The sequence below is a fragment of the Saccostrea echinata genome, unplaced genomic scaffold, assembly GCF_033153115.1.
Source record: "Saccostrea echinata isolate AGI-Se365-2 ecotype Australia unplaced genomic scaffold, CSIRO_AGI_Sech_v1 ptg000015l, whole genome shotgun sequence".
Taxonomy (NCBI): domain Eukaryota; kingdom Metazoa; phylum Mollusca; class Bivalvia; order Ostreida; family Ostreidae; genus Saccostrea; species Saccostrea echinata.
Genome location: NW_026889764.1, coordinates 4,436,250 through 4,450,703, shown reverse-complemented (window position 1 = coordinate 4,450,703; position 14,454 = coordinate 4,436,250). Strand labels below are relative to the sequence as shown.

The following is a 14,454-nucleotide window of genomic DNA, read 5'->3' as shown; positions in this document are numbered from 1 at the left end:
ACAGCAACCCATATCATTATTATTTCGCTTGTTTTAAAAAGGTATAGTGTGATATCTTTGCTACACTCTCTATTTATTTGTTTACAATTTAAGTCATGCCCGTTAACACTATTAACAACACAACAGATTTTGAATTATTTCAGGGAGGGGAGGGGGGAGGGGTAGTAAAGAAAGACACTGTGGCGGGAATTTCTGATAACTTATAATTTGATGGTATCATCCTGTTGGGTTTACATGTAATTAAATCATATACATGTAAATACATGTAGAGGCACTATCTAGAGCGTTAAAAGCTTTTCAGCAACATCCCAAATAATTTACAGCCTTTATGACGTCACAACTGACGTATTACTAGTAACGTCATACACAATGACCTAGTCATAGTAAAAACCACAAAGTTTTTCCAGGCATTTATTTCAGAAAATGTATGTAGTTGACTATTTTTCACATTTAGCGTTTTTAATGAACAATTTACTGATTTTCTAGCATATTTTGTGAAATTTATATTTTTTTATTATTACATGAATTGAATGTAAACGATTGATCTACAAATTAATGATTATTTGATCCATCAAAATTTATATATAAAATCAAATTTCATATTGGCCACAGCCACGAACGACAACGATATTAAACATAAAGATTTGTATTGGTAATATCTATATCTATGGGAAGTATAAAAGTTGTTCTTGACTGTGGCCACATCTAACTTTGGGAAAATCTGTCGAAAAAACGGCATTTTTTAACGTTTTTATGAAACCGTCGCATTTTCCAACCATCGCACGTGTTTAATGGCGCATTATATAACGATATAAGTTATGTATGGAAAAGAAGAATGTTGTCCTCTAATATTTAACGTATAGTACTCTTCTTGAACCGAAACTTTATTTTTGTGAAAAACACAAGGCCAAATATGATGGTTCGTGGCTTTAGCTCTTTGGAGTAACATTTCAGAGAAAATGCATTGGTAAACTATTAATTACTAATCTCTTATGGAATAATTAATCTACACAATCATAATTATTTGGCATTACTTTTCATTATTTTCTCTTTTCACCACAAACGACGTTTTCCAGTCGGCGAGAAGAGGTTTGGAGCAATTTAACGGAGTTATAAGAAAATAAAAAGTACACCGTGTATGGTTGTGTAGAAAATTATTGTAGAAGAGAATGTTACATGTAATAAACAATGTGCACTCTGAAAGCACAGATAACTGCGATTACTCCGGGGAGGATCAGAAACAAGAGCCTGTGACTCTGGCTGTTTATTGTAAATTTGTGAAAATCGAAATACTTTTAACGCATTCACGTATACAATTATATGGCCACATTCTGTTTCTCTGATTTTCTCTGTATACGAAATGAATTTTACTTTACCTTAATTTCTAGGGTAAAGTGAATTCTTTTTTTGAGTATATCGACTGCTCTGAACAATCTTGTCATTCATTACTTACGCCATACGTTTGAATATTATACTTCCTGATCAGCTGTTCGGAAAAAAAGAATACCGTCGCCCGCGTGGCACAGCGGTTAGAGCGTCTGGTCTAGAGTCGCGGAGTAAGGAGCCGATCCTTCGGATGAGACCGTTTTAACCGAGGTCCCGTGTCGCAGTAGGGCACGAAAAAGATCCCTCGCTGCTCAATGGCCCCGAGTGCCGAGTATAGGTATACATTTGCAGCCCTCCATCGGAAAGTGGTGGCGTCTCCATATGAGTGAAAAATTCTAGAGAGTACTTATTCATTTGTGTTAATGGAAAAGACACCCATACATGTATCACAAACACTTATTGCACATAAAAAGAGTAAAAATATTGGTATTTACATTAAATATGATACTAAATGGTCAGTTTTCCCAATTAATTCATCATGTATAATAACAAACTTTAACGCCATGTGGAATAAGCGACATATTCCTTAGCTGATTCTACATTCGCCATTAGTTTTAATTTTAAGTTGACGCAGCAGCCAAATACAGAAGTATTTGTTGCAATGTTCTTAATTTAAGATTTTGATTATAAATTTTATAAGATATATCTTGTATTCAAAATTGTTTTACAGACAATAGAAGAGTTTGATCAGAGGAAACATTTGATGAAAAAATGATTGTAACTTTGAAAAACAGTAAGGTTACATGTTACTAGCCAAAGATCACAAAAAATGTGCAATTCATTTTTTAAACTTTTATTTTTTCATTTTTTAGTTTTTTTAACTTACGCTGAAAAAGCTTTTCCTTTCATTTAAGATAGATTTACCTGAATGTGCTGATTTAAGTTGTTTGGATCTCTATTCACAAGATCTATTTTATCATCCGCCATAGTGAATCCTTCTTGATATTGCAAGTCTGAGAGGGCGCAGATTCCGTGAAGACAGATACCCGTTTTATATACTGGCAGTACAGGGACAATTTTAATGTGCAAATATTGACGATTGTTACCTAATAGTCTCTAATTACATTGATCAGGCGCTATTTGTATTAAGGAAGGGTTATACGACCCTCTCTTCTTTTACAAGTGCAAGGTAAACGTGAATACCGCAAAAAATGTCATATCCGTCTAAACCATAGTAAACATTAAGCTCTCAAATGTAAGTAAGTCAAGAAAAACTTGGTTATCATGAAATAATAATACACAGAATCTGGAGTAAAAATTTATACATTTACAAAAACAAACAAAACAAACGTGACCAATTAAAGACAAATTGCGGAAAAAAGGTCGATTGGACACTGTCAAAAACTAAGGTCAACGTTGCATTGCGTCTTACATGTAGCTGCATTATACCCACATCTGTAATTCAATGATGATAAGTTATTGTCCACCAGAAGCTCAGAGTCGTGAAATATACATGTACATAAATATCTGTGACATTAACCTACTCTCTTAAACAGTAATATTAATAGTTCTAAGAATAAACAAACAAAAGCAAATCATCCATCTCTGCATGTGACCTTTTCTTGACTTAATTTGAAGCTATTTTACATAATTATGAGTATTATAAAACAGTCTAGTTTAAATTGATAATGTTCACTAATACATAATATTCCTTCGTTGTAAATAAATTATTTTTAAGATTATAAATCACTGACTATCATACATGTGCATGTATGTTACATCAGCATTATTTATAGAATGCTTCATCTGAGGCAGATCTGTAGAGACATTGTCTTTAAACATTTTTCAAAATAAAGAAAACATTATTTATATATAACTATACAAGTTAACCAATTGTTCCCTATCCAGTCTCCTACTTTTTGATGTTGGACACAGTGATTCGACTGAATGCTAACCCACATGTCTCGCATATTGGCGCCAAATAGCATGTGATACACGTGCCGAAGTATTTCTGCAGACATCCCATTATGATTGAGAAACAACGCAAGTATGGAGTAATACACCAAACCATGAAGAAAGTGACGAAGGCAAACTCACAGCCCCAAGAAAGAGCTATAAAGATTCCGCATAGTGTAGAAAGAATGTTGTAGCAGCAGTTCTTTCCACAGTTGAAGCAAAAATAGCTGGCTTTCCACACACAGTTGATGCTATGGGCACCTGCAGGTTCCGCCAAGACGTCATCAAAACTCACCTGTTTAAAGCGAGTATCGTAAAATTAGTGTATCTTTAATAATGTACTCAATGCATGTACAGCAATCAAACTTCTTTGATATTATACCCCCTTTTTAATAGAGAGATATTATTTCAACAAATCACAAGAAAGCAAACTAATATTGATACCTTAATATGACCATTGATATCGTTAGGGTCTCTTTCGTCGAGATCGAGTTCCATTTTTAAGTCTTAGACATGAAATGTTCAAAATGATCTAATTCCTAATAAGTATCACTTTTATACTAGGTAAAATGTCTCTTTGTTTTAAAACATTGCTTTAACTGGCATGGAACGATATTCTTTTGTATCATTGCCAATTATATTTTGTTTATATTGAGAGCAATTTTGTATGTTCCAACAAAAGTGTTTCAGTCGTATCTTAATATTTTTGACTGTAAGTGTTTCACCATATATTTAAAACACTTCGCAGTGTAATGCATGCGCCGATCTAGAGAAGGGGGGGAGGTCCGGAACCCCCCCCCCCCCTGGAATTTGCAGAGTTATTAAACGTATACACTGAAGCAATTAAAAAAGGGCTTTGGAGCCCCCCTAGAAAACGTGGACCCCACCATCATCACTTTTCACGTTTGGGAAGTGGATTTTAGGTTTTTTTTTTTTTATTATTTCCTTGTCAAGAAAATTTTGGGTTGGAATGTTTTTTAGACTGGAGTGGACACCCCTGGAAAAAATTCCTGGATCAGCGCCTGTAATGAGTTACCGAGTAAGGTGAAGGCGGGGGCGTGGGGTCCGTCAAAGGGGGGCTATCTTGACCTAGATTCTCAGTTTCTGAACATTATCTTACAAGACAAATTCCGATCCCCAATGTCACGCGTTTAATAAAGTATTAATCATTTTCTATCCAGAAATTTGTGTCAGATGAGTTGGGGTTCAAGCCTCGACATTTTATATTGCGTTGTTTACTGCATCGCAAACCACGGTCAAAATGTACAATTCTCTCCCATTCTGGTAGGTGAGAGCAGCTCAGCTATATGCGGACTCCGGACCGTGGCTTGAGACGATGTGTTTACTGCTTGAAAATAGAAATATCTAAGTTACATCTTTGATGAACATTATGATTATTAAGTATCAGTCCATGTAAAAATCAGACAAAAGATGATACATGTACATGGGGTTTCTCAGAAAAGCAAATCCCTAGCAGCCGTTTTGGTCTTTTTTGATGGATGATGGACGAAAAAACACTGACTTTAAAAGCTAAATGAAAATATTACACTAGAGAAAGTGTAAGCACTGGACTCAAAAAACGAAACATCCCGCTCCCATATTAGTATTATGGAAAAGTCCATTTTCTTGCTATGGGAAAGTCAAAATATCTGTCCTACCAAAACATAAAGTACACGGTGGCACTGTGTAATAAAGATTTTGTGAAAGTATCATTAAATTTTATTCAGTGGTATATGGGGAGTTGTAGATACAGCTGTAAATGATGTGCACCCCCCAATATTATGGAAAAAATGAAAGGGTCTATAATTTGCCATGGGAAACCCGAAATATATGTCCGATCAAAAAGTAAAATAGGAGATGCACAATGGCCTTATTTATCAAAGATTCTGTGAACGTTTATAAGAGGAGTTTCGGATAAGAGCGTAACAGACGTATACAGATAGACGGACGGACACCCCAATCACTACACATCCCCACCACCTGCTTTTCAAGAATTGTTCTTTGTTTATACAAGCAGAATGTTTTTTGTCAAGATTCCATAGTAACCATGACCCAAAACATTTTTCATTATGTACGAATGAATTTTTTAAGGAAAACCATCGAAGTTCTGGAAACTCTCATGTGTCACTTTCATGTCCATTTTGTCTGAGTTTTTACATGGACTGGTACATGTACTTAAATCGTGAACAGCTTACTTCAATGTACTTCACTCATGAATTATACTAATTTAAGTTTTACGAGAGAAATTAATTGCACAAACTCATTTTCTAGTGGAGAAAAGGGAAAGTGTTTGATTACTCCTTGAAAATGGTGCAAGTTTTAACTAATAGTAGACCTTTCAAGTTGCTCAAAGCCTTGTAACTACATGTAACGTAAAGGCTTATTATTCTAGATAAACATTTACTTTGCTATAGTTTGAAGTTTGGTCAAATCATATACAATAATTTCTTTGAAAATGATATCAGTACAGTGCCACCCAAATACCACTGACGAATATTGGTGCAGTGTCTAAGTCATAAAGTTATGCATATTTTTTTTAAGATAATCCTCTGTACTGTAGAAAAAAAAAGAAAAACAAAACAAAAGAAAAAAAAAACTAGTATAAGATTTTGGTTATTATGCCGACAAGTATTTGGTCAAAGTAAATTAACTTTGTTGTGAAAACCCACTGATATTTAAATATCAAAAATTAAAAAAATATATTGAGCTAATTAACTAGCACATGAAAGAGGGTGTTGCATGCAGTTCTTTTGTTATATTCCCTAAAGTTGTAGCAGTTTAAAAGAAAAATTTAAAGTAACAGAAAACGGTCTTAATTTTTTTCAGATACAACGATATATACAGCACAATGTAGAACAATATTTAGAAACTTCATATCGACTTCCAATTTGCTATTAAATGAAGTGTAAATTAGTCACATAGCAAAATAAGTCAAGTTTTCTGTTTTTCACATAGGGAATCCCCATTGTTCTGAAAAACTGCCTCCTTGAAACAGAATGAATTTGGTATAAAGAGACAGGATTTTTCTTCAAAACTGCCATTTCCGATTTTTGTTTCAAAGAGGCATATTTTTGAAAATCACAAAAATCGAATAAAATTTTTAACCATCCGAAATGCAAAATGTGCACATAAAATAGCTCATGATATCTCACTGTCGGAGCTGGTCCAGTGGTAAAGCGTGTGGACTCTAAGCAATGTTTCTTTTACCTGAGAATGGGTTCGAATCCTGGAATGGTTGGTATATATATATATATATATATATATATACATTTTATTTCCTATAAAATGGAAATGAAATACAATGTAACATCTCTCTTGAGAGAGAAAGAAGGAGGGAGAGAATGTCAGAAAGTTAATGGGTATTACCGGTATTTTAAATGCATGCAGAATTAAATTGTTTTCCTTGATATTATGATCTAAAACTAATAAGACATATATTTAATGTTATCATTTATTAAAAAATAAAGTACTATTTTAAATAATTTAATTTTTTCATACGCATTTCGTTTCATTATTGTTCTGTTAATTAGTGGCTCAGATTTGACTTGAAACAACTAAATTGAAATGACTCAACAGCTCAATGGAATTTCTTGGATATTGCATCAACAGCGTGATTATTGGACACATTTTATATATTGAAAAATATTAACGCACGCTATCTACAATACATCTTTCAAAATGATCTGCGAGGTGCACTTGATATTAAATGGCATTAATTGTGCTATTTATCGTTTAACTTTTCTCGTGCAATATGGCGACAGTGATCATAGATGTGAAAATAGTTTATTTAGAGGTCGCCAGTCTATGCTAGGAAAAAACTATGCATGAAATAAACGTAAAATGTGAAATGTTTTGTTATAACAAGCTTGACATACCCGTCGTATAAGTAAAGTCATCTACGTACAAAGCCGTAGGAACCGGGGGGGGGGGGGGTCACTGGGGGGGGGGGGCGTCCCCCCCCCCCCCAATAATTTTGTCGATATATAGATTACTATAGAAAACATAGCTACTATATCCTTGTGCCCCCTCAATAAAAACGTCTGATGACCTTTTTTTTTTTTTTTTTTTTTTTTTTTTGCTTGTCAAGGAATTTTTGGTTGATAGTGCCCCCTCAACTGAAAATGTACGGCTGTGCCCCCCCCCCCCACCCCCCAAACTGAAATTGCTTCCTATGGGCCTGACGTAGCATTATCTAAATTTAGAGATAACTCTTCATGCGTCGTGGGTATTTTAATGTCCTTCTTGATTTAGGGAATAATCACGAGTTTCTACAACACCCTCTTTGTAATTAACCTTATTTTACTCATACACACCATTAAAAGTCAGGGATTTAAATTTTATGGACCCCAGTTCTAGTTAATAAGCCTTGCCTTTTTTCTAGGGTATCATTTTTCATGAAGATATTTTAAATTAAAGATATGAATGTGTTTTGGTTTTCCTGTTTGTTAGAAACAAGACACAACTACTTAGTAACTCACGCAATGTCAACAAAAAAGCTTGGAAGTCAAATTCTGATGACGGTTTTTCTCTATCAATGGAGACCAATGGAAATGACATTTTGAATATAAAATAATATTCATTTACTAAACAATTACACCTCATAAATGGATTTGATTCATTTATTGAATTGATACCTGATTGGGGCTTTTAATGAAGCATACTATATTTTTTATATATTTTGTGAAAAAAATATTTTCAATATACCCCTTATTTTCTTTTTAGTATGAATTACATGGTAATGAGTTTCACCTATTAATTTGAAATTAGATTTAACATATAAAGAAAGTACTCTGATTTTTGTTTATGCCGAGGCCTCAAATTTAGTTCATGCAGGTTGTAGTTGACGATATAGATTTCGGTTTAAAATCAATGTTGTATGGTATCACGCTTGCACTTTTATTTTTTAAACAAGTTCAGTCTAAAGCTGATCATATACAACAGTAAAGGTCTATTGATGTTTTTCCTATTATACTGAAGAATATTTTTCTTGTCGATATTTTAACTAACGTTAATTTTATGGAGTCTTACGTATATGATTTTTATATTAATCATTCTTACACCAATTACAATTTCGGGGTAAAATTTTCATCAGAGATTTAAATTTGATTTAGGAAAAAGTCGGAATTCCTTTGGAGTTATTCTACTTCTACAGTGTGACTCTGTCGAACACATGTGCTTTGATTTCCAGACAATCATACCCACAACAAATGTAAAAATTCCAGTACAGAATATTGCATACCTCACAAACGACACTATTTCTCACATATTTTTAATTCTGTTGGTAATAATTTCTTTTTTGTTGGCAATTAACACTGCTGAGCAAAAGGTTATACATTAAACACACATTTACTTGAATATTTTACTTTTCATTATCAATAAGATTAAAGAAAAAGACATTTTAGTTTTATTCAGTGAATAAAATCAGGTCAAAAGTCTGTTTTATTACAGAAATATACATAGAAACAAGGTATTTCATTATAAGATTTTTTTCTTTACAGACAAAATCTAAATAGACCATGTTATTCCCAAGTCAGAATTCTTCTATGTAGAATGAACAGAAAATGTGTAAATTACAAAAGTGTCACAGACGTAGAATATGGCACAGCTTTCCGATTTTCTTTTTCATGTCAACTATTTTTTACTGTTATCTGGCTAAAAAACAAACCAGCTGTCTCGCAAATTGGTGCCAGACAACAGGATATACATGTACCAAAGAACTTTTGTAGGCAGCCGAAGTAAATTCCACAGACCCTGAGCCATGGGGTGGTGCACCAGATTTGTTCAAATGAGATACATGCGAACTCGCAGCCCCAGTATAAGGCTATGAAGATCCCGCACAGGCCTGTCAGGAGTGTGTAACAGCAGGCTTTACCTCCCTTGAAGCACATAGCACTTGTTCTCCAAACACAGTCGGGACTGTGGGATCCATCAGGTTCCCCAAGGACGTCCTCAAATGCGGTCTGGCAGAAAAATAGAATAAGATACAATTATATATTCTTTGTTATTTTAAAAAAGTTTAAAAATGAATTAAAAAAAAAATAAAATGGAAATTTCTTTGGGGGGGGGGGGGCGGGGCAGAAAGTTGCAGTACAGTGAAGTACAGTGTATTTTACTTAAATTTTTTAATCCCGAAAACATGTTATCATCTGTCATTTACCCAAATGATGTTTACATGCAATTCTAACACAGTTATTGACGAGATCAAAGAAATGCCGCGGACATTATTCTCCAATAAATCACGAACGTCATCAAAAAATTATCAGATCAGAAACATGTCAAACCTGTACAGTTGAAATAAATATTTCAATGTAGATTCTAATACTTATTTAGACCATATCGATGTGTCGTCTTACGCAGTCTAAATAGTGTGTATTGCCTGAAACAGCTGATAAATATCCTTTTTATAGCCAGGTCGGGTTGTTGGAACCACGGACCTCCACACAACATTTACACTCCGTGATTTTACTGATAAAGCAGTGAAATAGACAACTGATTTTGTTATTTTACATTCATAAAAAAAAATTAATCAATACATGTTACAAACAAATTTATAAATAATTAAAGGATATTTTTAATCGAACGAAAGCTGAAACCGTCTGCATTTTATGCAATCGATACACAAGTAAACAAACAAATTGACTCTGGTGTTAAATGGAACAGCAAAATCGCGACATGGTGACCCAATTCGTTTCTCTATAGAGAAAACGATCAGCCAAATTTCAGAGCTGTTAGTAGAATAGAAATAAAGTCCTTGTTGTCGTGAATGATGCAGGATAACCTCCTCGGTCTCGAAAAATCAGTTAATTTATATGCACATCTCATATTGCAGTCCATCAATTGCTAACATTCATATTCACCAACTTGTATAGTAAATGCCAAAATTTTGAAAATGTCATATTTTCAATCAGTATATCTTGTTTATTTCTATATTCTGTATGTATCAATTTTTTCAGTATTTTTTAATATTCATCACTTAGTTATTTTTTTTTTACCTGTACATGTTTGTTGAGATCATTTGGATCCCTTCTGGACAAATCCACATCCTTTTCAAGATCATCCATTTCGAAAATATAACCAAAATTATTGCTTCAAGATTTAGCAAAGGAATCCAAAATCTTTGTCTGTAAGGATTGCATTTTGGACTTTGCATTTATACCTCGGTGAAGTATAATTGCTATGGAGATAGTATAGTTGTCTTAATTAGTTGACGGTTCTGAAATTACGTAATTGTCAACTAGAAATTTACTGAATACAGGTCTTTGTGCAACCATGAAATTATTTCAAGTTGTAACTTTAAGTGCCTATTATAAGATCAGTTTTCATTTGTGAATTGATGGTAAGACGAGATATAATTATCAAAGAAAACCACTGTAGTAAGTGACATCCATTAGGAAAAATTTGTTTAAAATCTTTTAATGAAAGTTAAATGTTGCGGTAAAAGTCTTTATTTTAAATTCTTAGGGAAAAAGTTTTAATAATCTTTTTAATTCTATTGAAATCGGTTTTTAAAAACAATGAAATAATTTAGAATAACTAGAATGTTCCTAGGAACGCATGTGTCGCCTGGTTGTAGCTTCATTAAAAATGTAAATAAATCTAAGAGTGGTCAGCTATTTATTTACTACTAGCAATAGTTCATGCACATGCCTGCCAAAAAAAAGCATCCAATACCGCGTTAGAATCATCTGACAATCAAAGAAAACATGGTTCCCCTACCGTCAAATATATTAAATTGAAATGATTAGAAATAATTATTATTTAAAACTATTAGAATTGGTTTTTGAAAACGATGAAATAATTTAGATTAAAAATTACATGTACATATAATTCCAATTTTAGATTACATCTTTTATGTATTTCCGATAACAACATGTCTTTAGATTCTCAAGATATCCTATTCTAAATAGAATTCTACCGTAATTATTCCCAGTAAATTAAATAAAGGTGGTATTCAAAAAAGATCTAAAAATTCTTTACAGAATTTTCCTTTTCCTCATTTACAGGAAACAAGTGTAAATTTATACATGTATATGTAATCCGGTGTATTGTTAAAATTTCATTTATTTTCTGCAATTATTAATATAACATATATGTAAGCGGTTTTGTGAATTGTGATATTTAAAGCTGCATGCTTGTTGTTCGAAGGATTCGTTTTGCAAGTATATTTGCTGTATGAAACAAAATAACAGTCCACAACAAAACTTTCAAATTAATTTTTTTTTTGTAATCTACTATTTATATAAATTGTAATATATTCATTCAATGTAGAAGACACACATATTTTGTGACCTGTATTGTCATAAGGAGGGCATACCACGTTATTGTATTAGGTTATTTGAAAAACAATCGTTTTTAATAAACATTGCAGATATTCTTAAAAAGTGGTATAACAAGAAAGCTTTTTTTTTAGATATGCGAATCCTGTCCTATAACCATTTACCAACATTTACAAAGCGAGATAAATCTTTGTACATAAACAAAAGATAAGAAATATATCATATGTATGTATAAAAAGATTTATTAAAGAAGACAATTTTGATAAAAACTGTTTTTTCGATACACATTAATCACAGACTTGAGAGGAATGTCACATTTTAATCCAAAATAAGAGGTTAACAATTATTTATTTGAAACAGTTATTCTGCTAAACATGAGACCACATGTCTCACAGATTGGCGCCATACAGCACGTGACGATCGTGCCAAAGAACTTTTGAGCACATCCCATGTAGATGCTGAAGATTCTTAGAGAAGGTGTGATACACCAGACTTGATCAAAGGTGATGAAGGCAAACTCACAGCCCCAGTATAGGGCAATGAAAATCCCACAAAGTGTGGTCATCAATTTGTAGCAGCAGTTCTTTCCGCAGTTGAAGCAGAAGAAACTGGCTTTCCAGACACAGTCGATACTGTGGGCACCATCGGGCTCGGCCAAAACGTCCTCAAATGCCACCTGAAGTCCATTAAGAAACAAACATAGCAAAATTTAGTTCATCAATTTCTTTAAGATATTTTATTTACTCTTTACAGATAATTAACTACTTATAGTAATGGGAAAGACAAATATGACCAAAATGCAATATTTTACTATTAAAATTCTAAAATGATTCTTCGTATAAAATCAGCGTTGACCTTATACAGATTCTCGGAGATAATCAGATGAAATCTTTAAATGCCCCCGATTTCCTAATTATTGTGATTTTTTAAAAAGACTAGTTAGGAAAACAACAAACAAGCAAAAACGTATGCTAGCATATCTTTCATTTTTTGTACAAGTTTTGTTGGAGTTTAATGCATAGTTACAATATATAAATTTGTAAAAGAGACTTGCTTTCTATTTGCGTGTTTCTTTGAGCAAAATAAACACTAGCACTTTTTTTTTTTAAATGGGAGAACAAATTCAGAATATTAACAGGTTATTGACATTCTGTTGATTCATACGTTGTCACTTAAAAGAAATTTATGTTTGTGACTGTTATGGGATTTTAATTATGAATTTTTGCATAGGTTAGAGTAGAATCCAAAAAGGAATTCGAAAAGACCCCCCCCCCTTTTTTTTTTTTACAATGCAGTGGAATTTAATGCCCATCATGGTCACCTCTTGTTTCAAACGTTACATTTGACCTCACTCATTTTTTTAATTAATATATTATTCCTAGTATTTATAAAGAATTTTTTTAAAGAAATTAAAAAAAAATAGTACATGTATCATTGATATAGAGTGGAGAAAATGATTTACACGTTGAAATGTTAAAAATGAACAATTTTGAAGACTGAAAAAAAATTAATAATTCTAGATTTGTACAAAGCCTACCTTGACGTGTGCATTTAGACTATTTGGATCCCTGTCGATCAAATCTAGTTCCTTTTCTTGTGACATGCTGACAATAGCCTCCTGTCTTAAAAATGTTTTTCAATTAACTTTTATAGATTCAAGAAAGAAGAAACCTTTTACTCACTTATACAAATATACTCATATGAATTACATATAAATGTGCTAAAAAATAAATATTTTTTTCACAAAGACAAGGAGAAGACGAATAAACGACAATTAAATAATTTCCTGACGGAAAGTTGTTATTTTGCAGCAAAGAGCTAACCTCTAACCGATCCAAAAGCCCACCAAATAAGCTACGGCTTACAGTACAATATGTTTTATTTCTAATTTTCAGTAACTATCATTTAATAACCTTCCGTCGTCAAAACATCTCCGAATGTCATCTAATATTATAAAAGGTATAAATTTTTTTAGTGCAGTTAACAATATATCATTTGAATTTGAGGAGGAAATCAATAAGGTATTCAGCTCCTTGATAATCTTAACGCTTAGTTGAATCTCAGTTAAGCATTCATTAATATACATATATCCCTGCTTTTGACATAAACTGGTTGAGTAGACAAATGTCCTGTTCAATTTCTTTCATCACACGAAATTTTGACATAATAAATACCTACGATTCGAAAGAAATTTAAAAAGTAAGCATGAGAAATATTGATTTTTTAAAAATTCATTTCTTGTCCTTTTCTGAGATGTAAATAAAAAAACTGTTTGTAAGCAAGATGAAAACGTATAATGAATTATAAGAAACACTCCAGAGATGAATATATTATTACATAGAAAGGATCAAATACTGCACTGCACTTTCTATTTCATATATGAAATCACTTGAAGGCAAGATCAAAAAAGTTTCAAAAGTTTATTTATAATATCTACTTTTCATTGAAGTTGATATCAAATTTATAAATATAATTGTATACATAATTAAATACAATTGGAAATGAGTCTACTAGAATAGAAAAATTTTATATTGTTTAAAGCAAAGTTAACATCACATATGTGATCCCACTATTAATGACTCACTTCTACAGGTTTGTTAGAAAAAGGGCCTGAAAGAACAGTTATTATGCTCAATAGTCCAATTAAACAATAGATTGTGATCAAAGCAAACAAGAACCTCATAAAACATCAGAGGTGGGATCAGGTGCTAAGGAGTAGTAAGCATCCTCTGTCGACCGGTCACACTTGCTGCAAGCCCCTTGTCATGAAAATGCTTTAATCGTACTAAAGGTTAAAAATTATCCGAGTTTTGGATTTTATTTCTTAGTGGTGACGTAGACCAAATCATTGTTTTTTTTATTTAATCAGTTAATTTTCAAAGCTCTTATAAAGTCT

General features: G+C 32.5%; 3 protein-coding genes across 3 annotated transcripts in view; all 3 read right to left on the bottom strand.

Moving 5' to 3' along the window:
* The window catches only part of LOC133187428 (cytosolic 10-formyltetrahydrofolate dehydrogenase-like), a 393,706-nt gene that overhangs the window by 91,643 nt on the left and 287,609 nt on the right, over positions 1-14,454 (bottom strand). The window lies entirely within an intron of this gene.
* LOC133187747 (caveolin-3-like) lies at positions 8,713-10,380 on the bottom strand. Its single transcript, XM_061323146.1, has 2 exons — positions 10,275-10,380; positions 8,713-9,242 (listed from the first exon to the last, which is right to left on the bottom strand). Exons 1-2 carry the CDS (start codon positions 10,341-10,343, stop codon positions 8,910-8,912), a joined length of 402 nt encoding a protein of 133 aa, XP_061179130.1. The 5' UTR covers positions 10,344-10,380; the 3' UTR covers positions 8,713-8,909.
* Positions 11,778-13,462, bottom strand: LOC133187746 (caveolin-1-like). Its single transcript, XM_061323145.1, has 3 exons — positions 13,382-13,462; positions 13,096-13,180; positions 11,778-12,234 (listed from the first exon to the last, which is right to left on the bottom strand). Exons 2-3 carry the CDS (start codon positions 13,159-13,161, stop codon positions 11,902-11,904), a joined length of 399 nt encoding a protein of 132 aa, XP_061179129.1. The 5' UTR covers positions 13,162-13,180; positions 13,382-13,462; the 3' UTR covers positions 11,778-11,901.

Coding starts and splice junctions, on each gene's coding strand:
- LOC133187747 (XM_061323146.1), bottom strand. CDS start 10,343: ATGGATGATCTTGAAAAGGATGTGGATTTGTCCAGAAGGGATCCAAAT. Junction 9,243..10,274: donor ATCTCAACAAACATGTACAG/GTAAAAAAAAAA, acceptor TTTTTCTGCCAG/ACCGCATTTGAGGACGTCCT.
- LOC133187746 (XM_061323145.1), bottom strand. CDS start 13,161: ATGTCACAAGAAAAGGAACTAGATTTGATCGACAGGGATCCAAATAGT. Junction 12,235..13,095: donor GTCTAAATGCACACGTCAAG/GTAGGCTTTGTA, acceptor AATGGACTTCAG/GTGGCATTTGAGGACGTTTT.